At 47.3% G+C, this 15,962-nt stretch overlaps 1 protein-coding gene across 12 annotated transcripts in view; it reads left to right on the top strand.

The window, feature by feature from the left end:
* The window catches only part of GATAD2A (GATA zinc finger domain containing 2A), a 63,328-nt gene that overhangs the window by 36,803 nt on the left and 10,563 nt on the right, over positions 1–15,962 (top strand). For 6 of the 12 annotated variants that reach the window (XM_080565925.1, XM_080565914.1, XM_080565918.1 and 3 more), the window contains exons 3-6: positions 1,848–2,119; positions 13,009–13,138; positions 13,634–13,765; positions 15,225–15,314. In XM_080565925.1, coding sequence (XP_080422051.1) covers positions 1,857–2,119; positions 13,009–13,138; positions 13,634–13,765; positions 15,225–15,314 — 615 coding nt within the window. In that variant the 5' untranslated portion in view covers positions 1,848–1,856. Of the gene's footprint in view, positions 1–815; positions 1,076–1,111; positions 1,421–1,847; positions 2,120–13,008; positions 13,139–13,633; positions 13,766–15,224; positions 15,315–15,962 lie in introns of those variants that run through there. The other 6 variants (XM_080565915.1, XM_080565916.1, XM_080565922.1 and 3 more) reach the window with 5 other exon arrangements.

Genomic DNA, 15,962 nt, shown 5'->3' with positions numbered 1-15,962 from the left:
GTCCTGCTCCTGGAGAGTCTCCGCAGTCGGTGGCAAATCTCGGTGTATGTGAGCTGGCTGCTAGCAGGCTGGGCAGCACTTTGCTTTAGCTCTGGGGTCGGGTACGTTCGCAGCGTGTTAATGGGAGTAATTTCTGTGATTCCTGGTCGGGTTATTGGGTAGCTCGTTCCGAGCGAGGAGCAGTCGCCTTGCTGCCTTATTGTCAGCAGAGACGCTTAAAGCATGGGGCTGGCTGCACTTAGAGCTGTGCTCTCGAGGTGCTGAGCCCCAGGTGGGGTTTGGGACCCCTGGGTGCTGCTGGCTGCCTCTGTGTGCTGCGTTTGCCTCTCTCAAACGCCAAAATCACCTCGGCCTCAGCAGAGCACACCTTCCTTTCCCTGCTGTGAGTTCAGGCATGGTCAGGCTGGCACAGCAGATGAGCTGAGCGGAGCCGCTCCGCGCATTGACTGATTGTCATTTTTTCTTTTTTCTCTAAAAATAAAAAAAAATTCCTTGTACAACACCGCACGGAGAAACTTGCGGTCACTTGCACAGGGCTTACACCACCAAAACCGCGATTTCACGTAACGCTTATGTGACATTGTTGAATAAGGGGGGGCTGGAAGTGGGGGGGGGTGAGCGGAGGTTAATTACGTTGCATAATTATGTTAATCGCTTCAGCGCTAAAAACGTTTCAAAGACTTTGTCCAACTATTGTGCGTCGGCCTTGCTCTTGAAATCTAGTTTAAGGGGGGGGGGGGGTGATCTGGGATGGGAGGAATCCTTAAAATTAATTAATTGGGAATGCAAGGCTGGGGGGGGGGGGTGTGCTCCCCCTTTTCCCTCGTGCCGCCCCCTCGGCGCTTTGAGCGGAGGAGGAAGAGGAGGAGGAGGAGGAGCGGGGATGCTGCGGGCGCCGGCGGGTGCCGGCCGGGCGGCGGGGTTAACCCCGCTGCGGGTTGCCTGCCGCCGGCTCAGACTGGTTTCTGGAAAGTGCTTTGTCTCGCAGGCTGCATCCTGGGAAGGGTCATGTGGAGCCCAGTGATGTCATGGGATCAAAGCCTGACTCAGCTCCGCGTCCGAGGGGTGTCCGCAGGTACCGAAGTGCCGGCTGCCATGGCGCAGCTCGCCCGGAGCCGGGCTCCCCGCGCCGCTGGCAGGCGAGGAGTTAAGCGTGGTCCCCCCCCCGGCCCAGCCTTCCCCTCGCCAGGAGGGGAGAAAGTCTCAACTTGAGCGGTTTTATTACAATGGCAGTGCCGTAGCGCCTGGTGGCAGGCTGTCAAGAAACATGGAAGCCTCTCTCCACGCAGGGTGTGGTGGTCCCGTCTCCCCGTAACGCCCGCTTCCCGAAACTCGCAGCCGGGCTTAGGTCCTAGGAGAGACGTGGCAGCGGTCCCAGGGAGATCCTAATCTCGAATTTTGTAATTACGGTTATTTGCATGTGAGGCAAATACATTCGTTCTTCCTGCTTTTTGGTAGCGGTCCAAACTTTTTTAATCGGGGGGGGGGGGGGGCGGTTGTGTATTCTCCCATGCTCTGGTGTAGGCTTTTTTTATTATTATTATTCTTCCTGCTTCTAGTTTATACTCAGAGGGGTCTCTGTGTGTTTTCTTGTTTGGCTTTTTTTGTTTGTTTGTTTTTGCTTAACATGAAAAGCTTAAGTACGGTGATGCTGGGTGCTTAATAGCTTCAGCCTGAGATGTATGTTGAAGATAGGGTAAGTGAGCGTACCAGCAGAACTTTTATTGCTCTTTCTGAACTTCTTTTGCAGTAACCGATGTACTTTGCCCTGTTTTGAAGTTAAGGTGTTTTGTCCAACTTACTTTTTTTCCAATGTACTTAACTCGTTGTGTCTCCTCTCTCCCCAGAGCCTCACAATGACAGAGGAAGCATGCAGGACACGAAGTCAGAAACGAGCCTTAGAACGTGAGATAACGCATAACGATGTGGACAGTAAAAAACTAAAAATGGAGAAAGGACTATTAGGAACTGATATAACTGCTGAAGGCGACATGAAAATAAAAACGGATCCCGGAGCTGGAAAAGTGCAAGGATTATTAAAAAGTGGAGAGGTGAAAGCAACCATTAAAGTGGAGGTTCAGACGGGAGATGAGCCTGTGGACATGAGTACTTCAAAAAGGTGAGTTGTGACCTACGTGCTGCGCTTGCGCAGTAGCACTGGGGATACCTGCACAGGAAAACGTGGTCAGATGGCACTGGGAAGAAGTTCTTCGTGTCTAAAAGGTAGCAGGAATCAAAATCTCCAGTGTAAGTCGCAGCTCCGGTTCTTGGTGTGACATTGAACAGCTACTTCAGTGTAACTTCCCTACTGATTTTCTAACGCGAGCTCTGACGGCAGTGGCAGCTGTGATGAGCAGCTGAGTAAAGAAATGCAGTCTTGAATAGAAAAATGTACAGGTTAGAAAGAGAACACATTTTCAGCTACTGATTGAGATTTAGGTGAGGAAGAAGGTCGTTTTTTTTAATTGAGCTGTGATATAGGGAAAAATAATAGATGGTAATTGCCCAAACAGAGGAGTTTTAATTGCAACTTGATTCTTCCTGACAGAGTATGTATGGATAAGTCTGACTTTCTTTTTAGAGTAATTGGTGGATTTTGACACTGGAAGCGCTGTGAAAAGACATCACCCGTCTGCAGCAGTTCTTTGTAGGACAGATTCTTAGTACTCTTTTGAAAGTCCAGCCTCCTTAAGATGTCTGAATTCTGACATCTGAAAGCATGAATTCAAAGTTGCTGATCACTTTGGAGAATCTTATTACAAAAATGTAAGATGTTTCCTTGGACTTGTATTTGAGATGTACAAATGAATCGTGTGGTTCTGACACGCAGATGAAAGGGCATCGCTTTAAAGGCAGATTCCAAATCTTCCACCGTATTTCTAACCCAGATTCCATCTGTACCAGGATAAAAACTCTGCCACCCTGAAGACCTTACTTTATTTTTAGTGCAGAAAGATCCAGCATGTTGGAGGGGAAGTCGGAAGCCTCATTTATTCCCCACTCTGCCACTGGCTGATGTTGGAGTAGTAATGTGTAAGAACTGAGGCTTGTCTGTGCGAAATGGGTTAAACAGTTCTCAGGGTGATAAATCTGTATCTGCTTGGATGTGAGCTATTACAGCAGTGCAGATTTGAGGTGAGAAACTGAAAACATGAGATTCTTATCAACTGCACAGGAGTTATTGGGAGGAGGGGTGCTTATGAGTGCTACTGGGAAAATTGGTATCTTTGATGTTTAATGGCAGTTCATCTGTGAACTTTTCCCGACTTCTGATGCTTGAGAAGGAACATAGATCGCAAGAGCCTGGTAGCTTTATTCAAATACTGCTTCGGTATTTGTAAAACAAGATCTCTCCCATCAGCTTAATTGAGGCAAAGTGAGGGTTTTCAGCTTTCTGCATAAACCTTCTGCAAAAGGGACAATTCTGCGAGCTGCTGAAGTTGATGGCTAGGGGGTGCTTATGTCTTGCCCAGGAAAAGTTGGCGGGGATATGTGATGACTTCCATGTCAAGCAGTTGCGTTGTGCTGGCCAGGAGTAAATCTCTTCAGCTATCTTTTGGCATAATCACTAACTGCTCATTAACACAAGTATGCATACTGTGATTTCTGAAGAATACCTGAAAAGATTGCTCATACCAAAAAGCTAATAAATTGGAATCAGGTATCCTTACTCTTTTGTTGTAGTACTTGCCCCCGCATGCATATGCTCTTTGTGATTTTCTGTTTTTGAAATGCGTGCCAGTGTTTATGCTCTGTTTGTGCACTGCAAGGCGCACAAACAGGATGGTGAACGAGGAGCTGTACACTTAACTTCCCAGAGAGCATCTGGAACAATAACACCTATTTAGATGAGATGAGAGAACATCCTCTTTCCGTACAGCCTTCTCATTTCAGGTGGTAATAGGATATTGTTGTATTTAGTTTCGGCAAGAAGGGAGAGGAGGCTTCCCCATACAAAAAATATGCTCGCGTAAGGAGGCGGTCTGATCCCAAGTCCACTGAAGTTAATCATAATCAATATAATTAAGAATTTGGTGAGGTTTCAGGTAAGCCCTTTGGATGCAGTTTGTAAGTTGGAACACCTTTCAAAACCTGTGTTCATACAGTGCTCTTAATAGAGAGGGGTTAAACCTTGGGTCTTCCCAAGTGGCAAAGAGCGAGCCTGAACGGTTCTGTGAACTTCTGGAAGCGGCACAGCAGCTCCTGAGCCTCTGGGCTCGGCTCCTGCATCGTGGTGATGCCGTGCTCCGCGCCGGGAGCGCTGCCGACCAGCCTCAGGATGCAAACACCTCCCCGGGAATGCAATCCGAGTCTGAAGATGCCTTTGATATAGAGGAAACTTGTCTCTGGATGAATCTGATCCCTTGCATATATAAGAGTACAGTTGGCAATTGTGGGGAAGGGAAAAAAAAAAAAATCCCTTCTTGAAATTAAGTGAGGGACTTACCTTCCAGACCTTTGATCTTCAGAGGAATTCAGCTTGCAGCTTTCATAATACCCGTGTTTTTAAAGCAACTGAGCTGGTTTTCTGAGGAGATGAATAAAAGCCGTTGCTTAAAATGACTGAACTACTACAGACTTCTTGGTTGGGTAAATTCATGCTTCGTGATGTATGGTGTTTTGGCTTTTAAACTTCCTTAATGCTTTTAGAACTGAAAACATAATATTTTCCTTGGAAAAGGTGGCCCGGCAATAATCACAGTTTAGCTGAAGTAAAGCTGATTGAATGGATTGTCTTTCTGAAATCAGTTGATTTTTCAAAATTTGAAATATAGGCCTGGCAAAAATCTCTGCGTTAAACTTGAAAAATGCGTTTCTCTTAATATTTTTTTTTCCTAAACATTGAAGTTAAATTTAAAAATAGGATCTGGTTTGAGCACATTTTCTGATGCCAGAAGAAACAGAAGAAAGTCTGTAGTGGTAGAAGTCTTTGATGAGAGGTCACCCAAGGCCAAACCAAAATCTTGCTCCTCTGCACGGCGTTTTTGCAGCGCTGGGAGCTAGCTACGCTGGTGTGTAATTATGCTGGACCTACTGCAGAGGAGGAATGGGGGGAAAGAGTTGTCCCCTCTTGATAAGAACACGTACCCTTTGCAGTGGGATGGTAAAATAGTGTCATGTGTAAATCGCTTTGCTTTTGAATACGCTGATGTATGTCAGTACGGGTGCTAGAGGGAACATTTATCTAAGCTGGTTGAATTCTGCCCTCTTACCACTCCTCCGAGCTCTGCTTCCCCTTTCCTCTCTTCATCACTTTGTTCTTTCCTTCCCCCTAAGCGCAGAAGTCTCCTACCAACACTTGCCCTGCATTCAGCATCAGTCGTTTCCAGCCGAGGCTGGCACCTTCTCCTGGAGCCGGTCTTGGATCGTCCTGCCTGCTGCATCACGTTGCATTTGTTGCGCTCCAGGTTCAGTTCCCTTCGTCTGTGCTGCGTGCTCTGGCACTTTGCTATGGTGGTGGTTTTGGTGGTTTTTTAGTGGTGTTTCCTGAACCAGACAAAACAAACTAGTTGTGTGTGCAGGCCTGGTTAAGCTCACGACTTCTGGTCTGCTCATAGAAAGCTTGGGTAGAGACCTCGAGAGGTGTTCCTGGGCGCAATCTTACCACCAGCTACCTGGCCAGGAGCTGCTGTCCTCAGACGTGTCCCCGGGGACAAACTGTCCTCTGTGCTGGAGGAGAAGCATCAGAATCCCTCAGGAGCAGCATCATGTTATCCTAAAACATTGGGATAACGTCTAGCAAAACCTTGTTCATGAGCTGGGATGGGACAGACAAGAACACAGCTTGGCCCCGTGAGCAGCTCTGTTGGATTTGGTTGTGCTATCTTAAACCAAATCTTCAAAATGACAGTAAATCTCCAAATAGGTGACCTCAAAATGGATTTCATTTCGGAATTGTCAAAGCCGAGACTTCTCAGTGGTACGGGAAGAGGGAGGAGGCAGGACGGTGGTGGTGTTAGAGCGTACAAGCACGATGCCGGCAGTGATGGTGATATTTTTAATAAAATGTAAATAGAAGAGTTGGCTTCTGGCTTGACCACCGTGAGCTGTACTTCTGCTATGGTGGTTGCGAGGCTGTTTATATCGTTCGCTTCTTTCACGGGAGCACCCAAAAACTGCACGGTGTTGTTAAATACCTATCCCCAGTTCTCACTTTGTCTTGTTGGTAATCTCGGGGTGAAAGTGTCCTGTGTAAAGAAAACTGGAAGACTTTTTAGGCAGTTGAACGTCTTGCTATTTTTCCTCTATTTATTTGCCAAGAGTGGTGAATTAGCATATTAACTATCTCATATGCGTTAATTGCGGCTTGATCAAAACCAATTTAAAACTGGATGATAAAAAATATTTTTACAGATTCTGTATCAGATGGGGTCTCAGTTGTTTAAAAAAAAATCATCCACAAATTACTCTATTCGTTGTGTTGTATTACTCACGTCAAGCTAGAGTCTGGATTTTCCTTCCAGTAGAAACAGAAGTCTGGCTAAGCCAAAGAGTCTGCATTTGATACGTTTGCTTTATATTCCCCCCAAATTGCTTGCACCCTTCTGTTGTCTCCTGATGTGTGTTACACACAAGTATGAGATACACCCACAGCTTTAAGCTCTTGCTGCTTGAAATTACATGTGAGCTGGCTTGACTTAAGCCACGGCTTGTTTGCTTAAATGAAAACTGCCAGGAGAGATGAGAATGAAGAGTTTGTAGGCATCCCTACAGTTGGTGCTTTCAAGGCAATCTGTCTGAACTCTTTATTTCCTTTAATTTTGGGTCTTGCTGGTTATGATTTGTGTGCTTGGGGAATGCTGCTCTGGAACCTCAGAATAATCGCGTTCTCCCTTCGTTGTATGGTATAATTAAAATAACATCGAATAGAAATTGTTTTGAGATTGCATGAAAGTTGGCCTGGTTGCTGTGCCCTGAATTTTCGTGTTAGGGTTTGGATGCTGAACGTTGGTGCTTTGAAGGGTTTTGAGTTTGGGATTTGTTATTTGTTTTGTTTTTAAGCTGGCCAAATCACATTTAAAACTTCCTAAATGGATGGATTTGACTCTGAAATTTTACTATGCGTTTAAGCACATCAGAATGCAGTCTGGGTCGGCTGATCAAACTCCCCACTTTACTGGAATTAACTGGGATCGGTGCTAGTGCAGCACCAGTAATGGGCTCCTCTCTACCCATTAATGGGACTGGAAATAAGGCACGGCCCCGTCCTTCACATCTCCTTCTCAGTGTATGTGTCTTCTAATTCCTCGTGGTATGTGTTCTACCAAGGGATGCTGTAAAAAATTTGATGCCAAAGTTTCTTGGGGAACTTTAATGTTTTATTTTAAATGCAGAGAGAGTTTGATTAAAATTTAATTTATGTTCAGAGGAAGGGCAGATAAGGAGTGAAGTTTGTTTTGCTTCAGTTTCACACCGCAATTGCTAGATCCATCACAACTGCTTTGATTCGTGTAGATGTTATATCTCCAGAAAAAAATTCTCTCTTTTCCCTACTGCATTGCTTGTTCTTTCCTTGTTTGTCTTCCCTCCCTGCCAAGTATTTTTGGATGAGTGTATACAAGAGATTGCCGAATGGACTGAGGCAAAACTGCTGCATATTTGCTAATGTAGATTAAACTTCAGTCTAAGTAATAGTTGTGGTGCTTCCGTCAGTTACCTACAGACAGACAGAGTATGTTGGCATGCCACAGGATGAGGCTTTGTAGGTCTCTTGCTCTGCAGTGGGGAATTTCATGATTCAGGTCAGTAGCTCTGTAACTTTAACAACTGAGCATCGCATTGATTTTTTTGTTTATTTATTTATTTGTTTGGAAGAGGGATTGAAAGGGCATTTTAGAGCATGGATGAGATCTGGTCTGTAAAAGGCAGCTTATTTTGGTGTAATGCTTCTGGATCGGTACGAACAAACGCACAGGCTGCTTCTTGTGATAGGGGAGGTCTTCCATTAACTGGGCTGCAGTGAGCATCCTCCGAGATGAAACTTTTGCCGGAGCCGGTGGGCCCTGGGCATCTCTTCTTCTCTTACTGGCATTAAGTTTATAACTTTATTTTCCTTGGTCATGTATCGCTGAGGCTTCCATCTCAAGGAAGGGGAATCTGTCAGAGAAGTCGAATCCGTGTCAAGATACCTTAGCCCTCAGGTGTATCATCCTCAAACAGCAGTTGAATTCATCTTCTTCTGCCCCAGCTACGTGGAATCAGACCTGCGAGGTTGGATTCAGCCACCTGACCCCCTTTCCTTCAGATTACCAACTAAATATACAGCATCCCTGTGGGAAAGCGGCTTTTTTTTGTTTGGTTTGGGTTTTGTTTGTTTGTTTTTTTCCTGGAGTAGTTGTGCTCTGAATTGCTGGAGGATGCAACGGGATCGAAAGGAGAACTCTTGAATAGCGTGATGCATCTGTCCTTGTGCTCTAAGGTTTTACAAGAGGGTATTAGAGGAAGCGTGGCCTTTTTCCTAGGGCACTTAGTGACTTAGGAGGTCTTTGTTTGATTCTTTACACCAACTTTCTTCAAGGTCTCTGTTAAATTGTGTTTTATTGCTGTGGATGCTTAAATAGATGTATGTAGCTGGGCAGTAGTGCTGTTTTCATCTTCTCGCGTACAGCCCAAGTGATTGAGACAGCAACACTTATGAAAGCTGAAGTGAGAATAATAGAACTATGCCTTTATTTAGCTAAAGGATATGCCTGATGGCTTCAGAGGATAAAGGTCACAGTATCAGGGCAGCTATCCCAAATTATTAACTGCTGGTGGCAGTATTTTTCTGAAAGTGGTGATATTTCCATTGTCTTTCTTATTTTGAAACATCTGTTTTAAATTTTTTGCTTTACACACAGGCTAACAAAAGAGTAGAGCAAACTCCTTTATAAAGGAAGATTGTTTTGCAGAGTTCTGGTCTACATTTCTGGAGTTCAGTCTTGTGCCAGCTCATCCGCTATAAAATCGGTCATGCTGCTGAGGATATAAATCCAGTGATACTGAATATGAATAGTTTTGTTGCTGGGGTCAGGATGTCTCGCCTTTAAAAGGCAGACGGTGTCTCCCCTCTGCAGAAAGGACTTCCCTCTGAGAGGTCTCGCATCAGCAGGCTCAGCTCGCCCATTGGTGTAGGTAGGTGGGAGATGCTCCGAAATGTGGCTCTGATGCTGTAAGGATTTTATGGGAGCGTAATAGGCTCCGTACCATGTTCATCTCTGCCAGCGAATGGGTAGGTAGTACTGGCTTCGTAGGCTCAGTAGCAGAATTGGAGAGTCAAAGCGAACATCCTCTGTTCTTTGCTTCCTTTGCAGAGGATCTCAGGAGTGATAGTCTTACTTTTGTTATATATAAACTCTGAATGTGGTAGTTTCTAATCCAGGTGCTGTTAGACCAGCATCTTAGAATGGAGCTGTCGGGCATATCATAATGTGTCTAGCAAAGAGAAATCCTATGGCTTCAGGGAAGCCTTTAGATGAGGCGAGTGATGGAGGTCCTGGTCTCATCTCCTTCTGTTCTGCAGCTGGAGAGTAAAGGATGGTTTTTAATACAGAGCTGTTACAGCTAAGGTGTTAGTTGCTAGTTCCAGATTTCATGTCGTGGTCCTACAAGACGCTTTTTTTTTATTATTATTACTTCTTGGTGCGAAGCAGTGGTATCTTGCCACAGAGCACTTTCTTTGAGCATTATTTTCTCCTGAGTACAAGTAATGAACGGGCACACAGCCCCGTGCAGCTCAGAGGGCTGCTTCTCGAAGCTCTGGTTGCTCCTTTACGTGGAGGTGCCATCGCCCAGTCCCTCAGAGGGACCTGGGGGACAGCGCACGCGGTGTCAGAGCTTCCCAAGGAGCTGTCTTGGCTGGGCAGGTTGCTCTCCATCCGGGTGCAATCGGCTGCAGGGGATGCCTTGGGTGCTCCCAGGTGGCCCAAGCTCGCCCCGCTTTCCTCGCTGCTCCTCCTGCCCGACCTAGGCACCAGGTAATTATTTTATATATCTTTATTTTTTTTCTCAGACACAGTATGCTAATTGCTGATGAACTCAAACCTCCTGATGACATTCCACTTGAGGTGTTTCATCACCTATCAGCACATGTTGTTTAACCAGTTTGGGATTAAGCTCTCTTTTTTTCTTTTTTTTTTCTTTTTTCTTCTCCCATCCTTGTGGTATCTTGAGAAACAGGCGCGGGGGTCCGGCGAGCGTCGTCTTTAACCTCGCTGAAAACAAAACGAGGAGGGATCCGTGCGGCAAGCGAGTGACTCTGTCAGGGCTCATTTTGTGGTTTTCTCCCTTTTTTTTTTTTTTTTTCCCCTCGAACACCACCAGGTGACCCTCGGCGTGGGCGCCCCGGGGCGGGCAGCGGGCCCCCAGGCGCGCCGTGGCCCCGCGGGCCGGACCCGCTCCATTTTCTCTGCCGGCACCTGAGGCCCGACCTCACCTCACAAAATGAAGGCCGGGCAGCACCGGCTGGGACCGGCCGTTGCCATGGTTTTCGCCGTGGCAGGTCACGTGCCCGCCGCCTCACGTGACCCGCCGGTGGCCCCGCTCCCCGCAGGACGGAGCCCGCCCGCGGCGCCCGCCGGGGGTCCCGGGGGTGCTGGGTGCCCCCGGAGCGGGTTCGGACCCCGCGGCGGGGAGCACGGCGAGGCCGGGGCCTCCCCACGAGCTGGGCTGAGCGCCAGCCCCACCGAGGCAGGGGGTTGTTTGTAAAAGAAATAAATAAAAAATAAAAATAGGTCCGTAGTTGACAGCCCCGATACCAGAGCGGCCATGTTGGCATCTGCGAGGTGTCGCCAAGAGGCCCGGGTGACACGGTGACATGAGTGGCGTGGGGAGACCCCTGGCTCGGTCACTGCTTCTTGGCTGAGGGTGCGAGGAGCCTCCAAAAAGCGTCGCTTGGTGTCGTGTCTGCAGCAGAATGAAGTCCTCCAGCGCTGTGTTTGCGTTGCGATCCTGCAGCTTCCCTCCGTGCGGGCTGGTCAAAGCGGGGAGCATGCGGAAAGGTCCCTTGGGGTTTGGAGACGGGCACGATTTGGGGTGCAGAGCCGTCCATCCGCTCAAATCCCGCACGTACGGGGGTCTCGGCTTGCTGCGTGACTCCTGCTTCACTTGAGGGACTGAGCCTTAAAGCTGGAGCAGCGAAGGCGGGCGCCGCTGCTCCAGTTCCATCCCAGCCCCTCGCTCACGCTGAGCCCCAGCTGTCGTCTGAGAAGGGCTCAGCAGCGAGAGGCTCCCCGAGCCGGTGCCATCCCCGTCCCGGTGCCGTCCCCGCTCGCCACTGCCAGGAGAAGCTTGCTGTGCCGGCTGCAGCTGGGCCCGGGCCAGTTACGGCCCTGCCGAGAGCCACGGGAACCAGTTTGGTGCATGGAGATGCAGGAAAAAGCTGGAAATGTTTCACCTGTGCCACTGCTACTTTTGAAACCGCCTCAGAGTTTAAATGATTCGGGTTTACTGGCTCGCTGTGCCCTCTAGAGGACACTTCTACCTTCTCTTGTGTTTCACCGAGATAGAAATTGCATTTAAAAAGCTGCTTTTTTTTTTCTTTCCAGTGTTCTGAACTGTTTTTGTTTTATCCAAAGTACTGTTTGATGTGCCATGAGTGTTTACTGGAGGTGTGTTTTACAGGGCTTGTGGGGATACACGGCTTTTTGGTGATGTTAGTGTGAATACCCTTTGCATCATTAATAAGGATTAACTTAACTGATACCCACAAAAACAAATAATTAAGTCTAGAAATTGTTGTTTGATCTGAGGAGTAATCATCTGATATTTCAAAGTAGAAAGCTTGTGTGCCGCATCTCTTGTTACTGAGCAGTACGAGCCACGCTTAAATATTTACTTAGTCTTGCTTGATGCGAGCTCTTTATGCGTTTCTTCTAAAGCATAACTCGCTGCAAGTTAGAAGGTTCTCAGTGTAAACTTTATTGTTCCTACTTCTGGTTTTGGGTTACAAGAAAAACAAAACAATGCCATGTGTTACGTTCTCCTGCTATTCTTGCTGTCAGACCTTTTGCAAGCGCTGTCATTGTTTCCTGGGCGGTGCAGAGGGCTGTGCTGTCCTGTTTCCGTACCGCTCCTGCCAAACCTCTCGGCTCTCACGTGCCACAAACCTTGCTCTGAAACACTTGTGCTTTACGGTTTGAAATCCCAAATCCCGGTATTGAAGGTATTCTGCTCCTCCCTTCAACTTCCACTTAAAATTTCTTTGAAAACAGGGACCCTGCCGCGTGTCCGAAGCCAGTACAGCTCTTCTCGTATGATAATCAAGTGTGGTGGGGCTGGGAGGTGATGGATTGTCAGGAGTTCAGCTGTGGGGTCCACACACTAAAGCACTAAAACCAAATAAAAAGTTAAAAGCGACATCCGTCTTGACGTATTTCAGGAGTTTTTGATAAAGCTTTGCAGGTGTGTGTGTGTTGAGACCGTTAGGGGTTTCTGCTGAACAAGAGTTCAGCGGTGTTGATGGATGAAGAAGGCTATGCCATAAAGTGCCCAAACTTAGGTAAGTGAAGGTGTGTGAGCTGAGTCGTGTTTCCTCAGGATTCAGGCAAGTAGCTCGGGTGGGGAAGGTCACAACGTAAAAACCCTTGCGCTAGGAAAGGGAAAAAGAGAAGGGGGGGGCTGGTTTTGCCTTGCAGCGCGTTAAATAAGCGCTAAGTGACCTGGTGGCTTTGGACCAGGGGAGGGTAGGTGGTCCTCCCCGTGCAAGCAGAGCCTTCGCCCTCCAAGGTTGGCAGGGCTTGCCTCTGGCAGGGAGGGAATGGCTGGTGGAAAAGCTCCTGGTTTGAGGGAATTCTCCTTTTCCTGTCTGTTGTGGCCGCGTTTTGCCTCGTGAAGCTTACCAGTACAAAAATGTGTCATATTTAGGAGGAGAACAGAAATGGATGGAACTCGTCTGTGCTGGGTTTATTTGGAATTTGGGAGATTTGGGAATAATCTGTCAGGAGGTCATAAATAATGCTATGCAGTGTGAAGTGGTCGTTTTTGTTAGTTTCATTAACTCATTCTCTGTGTTTTCCTTCTGATTTGCAGTGAAATAAAGAGAGAAAAGAGAGTCCCCTCACCGGACGTTATAGTGTTATCGGACAATGAACCTTCTAGCCCTAGAATGAATGGTTTAACAAAAATAGCATTAAAAGAGACCAACACGGAGGCGCTCATGGTGAGTCTGCTTGTCTTGACGCACTTCAAGTTTTGCCATCTAAATGTAAGAAAACATTCCTCTTGTTCCTGCAGAGACACCTGCAGTCACAGGGTCAGGTAGATACCTGGTTTCCTGAAGACTGATTTGCAGGCTGGCAGTCTTGGAGCTGTTAAAGGCTGATGTGTGCCTTTTATTATCGTTATTATTTATCTTTATTTGCTTATTTTTTACATGCTTCTAAAGTATGCTTTTTTAGGAATTGTTTTTTTAGTGAAATTTGTCTTTGTGGGCATAATATCCCTTATTCAGCATGGCGTAACATAGATTTGTTGTCTGACTTCTCTTTTTTCCGTGCTCAGTTTGTGTCTTCATATTGCAGACATGTCAGTGATATTAAGACATACATGACAATTATAATGCTGGAAGTTCTTGTCGTAACTTGTATGGTATCTGTCCTTACCCTCTCCCCCCTCCCTCTTCTCCCATCCTCGATTGCCTTACCTGGCCCTGCAGAAAAGCAGTCCTGAGGAACGTGAGAGGATGATTAAACAACTAAAAGAAGAGTTACGGTTAGAAGAAGCAAAACTTGTTTTATTGAAAAAGCTACGGCAAAGTCAAATCCAGAAGGAGACCACTACTCAGAAGGTATTTATTTTCCTACGGATACGTGTCTTGTCTTCTAGAGTGGAGGAAAAAATTAAGTAACTGTGGCAGCTGCCATAACCTGTAGAACAGAAGAGAGTTCTCAAATAAAGCATGTCTCGCTTCTCATAAAACCTTCCTGAAGTTTGTAGTGGTGTATCCCATTAACCATTCCTTCTTTTTTTGGTGTCGCCAAGACCAAAAGACTAGACAGTTTTCCTGTCAACCATATGCAAAAGCTGAACATCTTTTTAGTAAACTCAGACGTTTTTGAGTGGAATGCACTCCAAATTACTAAGCGCTGTCCGGCGTAGAGATAGCTGGCACGAGCGTGCATTTGGAGGAGATTCTCGTACATAACTTCACCTGTCAGCACGTCTGTTGAAGCATTTCCATCTCCACCGCTGGGAGCTGTGACCGAGGGCCGAGCTCTGCTGTGTGGCACAGATCTGGATTCCAGCTCCTACCGGGTGCAGCCAGCCTGTAGTTATGTCAAGAAACCCAGGCGGCCTAAAAGGAGAGGCTCAGCCCTCCCACCCTGGCCCCCTTCCCTTCCTCCCCGCCCCTCGTATCACACATTTGCTTTCCAAAGTGCTGGGAGGACTGTTTTCGTTGGAAACAAACCCAGCAAAAAAAATCTATTGTCAGAGGAGCTGCCTTCTGCATGTGCTGTTCACGCTGCCACCGAGGGGTAGAGGTGGAGGCAGGCAGGAGAGGAGCAGAGGGGGCGTGCAAACACCCCACGCGAGGCGCCGAGTGACTTGAGCACCTGTAACAATGGCAACTGAACTATTTTATTTTACAGCCCGTGTGATGCTGACTTGGTGGGTTTTGTGTTGGGAGGGCACTGTGTAGGTTTAAGTGTGCTTCGTGCTGCAGATGGATATTAACACCTCTCTGTCGGCTGGTTTGGGTTGTTTTATGGGTGTCTGTCTCCTGGACGTCTGAGTGCCTCAGTAGATGGAATCAAAACCAATGCGACAAGTACCCACATCGCGCAATTTGCTGCTGAGCGATGAACTCTGGATGTTTGACCTAAGTAGGGCGAAATGGCGTATTATAAACTTAGTATCTGAAGTCTTTTTCCCTAACTTTTCTCACTTCATGTTATGCTTGAACCGAATTTGTTGAGACCAGCAGTAACGGTGAATAAGGCTGAAGCAGGCTGCAAGCCGAGACTACTAAAATAGATTTCTACGTTGCTGTGCTTTTGGTGTGGAGGCTCTTTTCTTTTTTTTTTCTGGTATAATCTTATCTATACTTGCCTAATAACTTCTTCATTTAAATACGCATGTTGAGGTGCTCAGAGGAAGAAAGGGCTGGGGGAGGGGGAAAACCACAAGCCTTGAAGATTCTCTTGCTAAGGCGCAAGGAGGTAAACGCTTTTATTCCCTTAGCTTCTGTGATTCTGCTTTACACCCTTACACTCCTCTGCTTTCTTTCTGGTTTTTTCCTCTTCCAGCCTGCTGGTTCCTCTGGGAGTGCTGTGGCCACCCCTCCGCCCTTGGTGCGGGGCACGCAGAGTGTTCCTGCTGGCAAGCCGTCCCTGCAGGTCAGTGGGAAGGGCCAGGCTGCCACGTCTAGGTCCCGGAGCGGAGAAGGGTGCGCAGTGCAGGAGAGGCAGCCCCAGCACCTTGACGACTTGCATCCGGGTGGAATTTCTCCCTAAACAGATCCGGTGCTAACTCCCGCCAACCCCACTCTAAGCTTTTTTTTTAAGAATGATTGGGGTGGGAGACGGAGGTAGGATGTCACACGCAGGTGACTCTCGAGAGCTCGTTTTTCAGTGGCTGAGCATCCCGAAGGGCCTCATCCGCTCTGCTGTGACATACACACAGGTTACCGGTGCTAATGACCTTTGGCAAATGAGGCTGCCATAGAGTCCTGTCCTAGAAATGCTGTGGCAACCTGTTGTCAAACCCTCCAGATACCCAGCCGTGTCCTCAGTGTGATTAGCTGTAAGAACTGAGTGAGCAGTAAGGTTTTCTTTTTTGGCTCTGTGGCTGAATGGCACACGATGGTAAGAAAGGTCTTGGTTCAGGCTAAATTAAGTGTAATGCGGGAAGGCCTTGGGGAGGGGAAAAAAAAAAAAAGCAGAGGGGATTGACATCTGTCAGCCTAATCTGCCTCTCGAGTCTAGTATCTTGTTTCGCTTTTGGATTTGAGACATTTCTGGTTATTTACCTTGGCCTGATTTGCA

This window comes from Anser brachyrhynchus (assembly GCF_964034855.1).
Source record: "Anser brachyrhynchus genome assembly, chromosome: 23".
Lineage (NCBI taxonomy): Eukaryota > Metazoa > Chordata > Aves > Anseriformes > Anatidae > Anser > Anser brachyrhynchus.
Note: the sequence above shows the minus strand (reverse complement) of the source record. Positions and strands in the feature narration are given on the sequence as shown.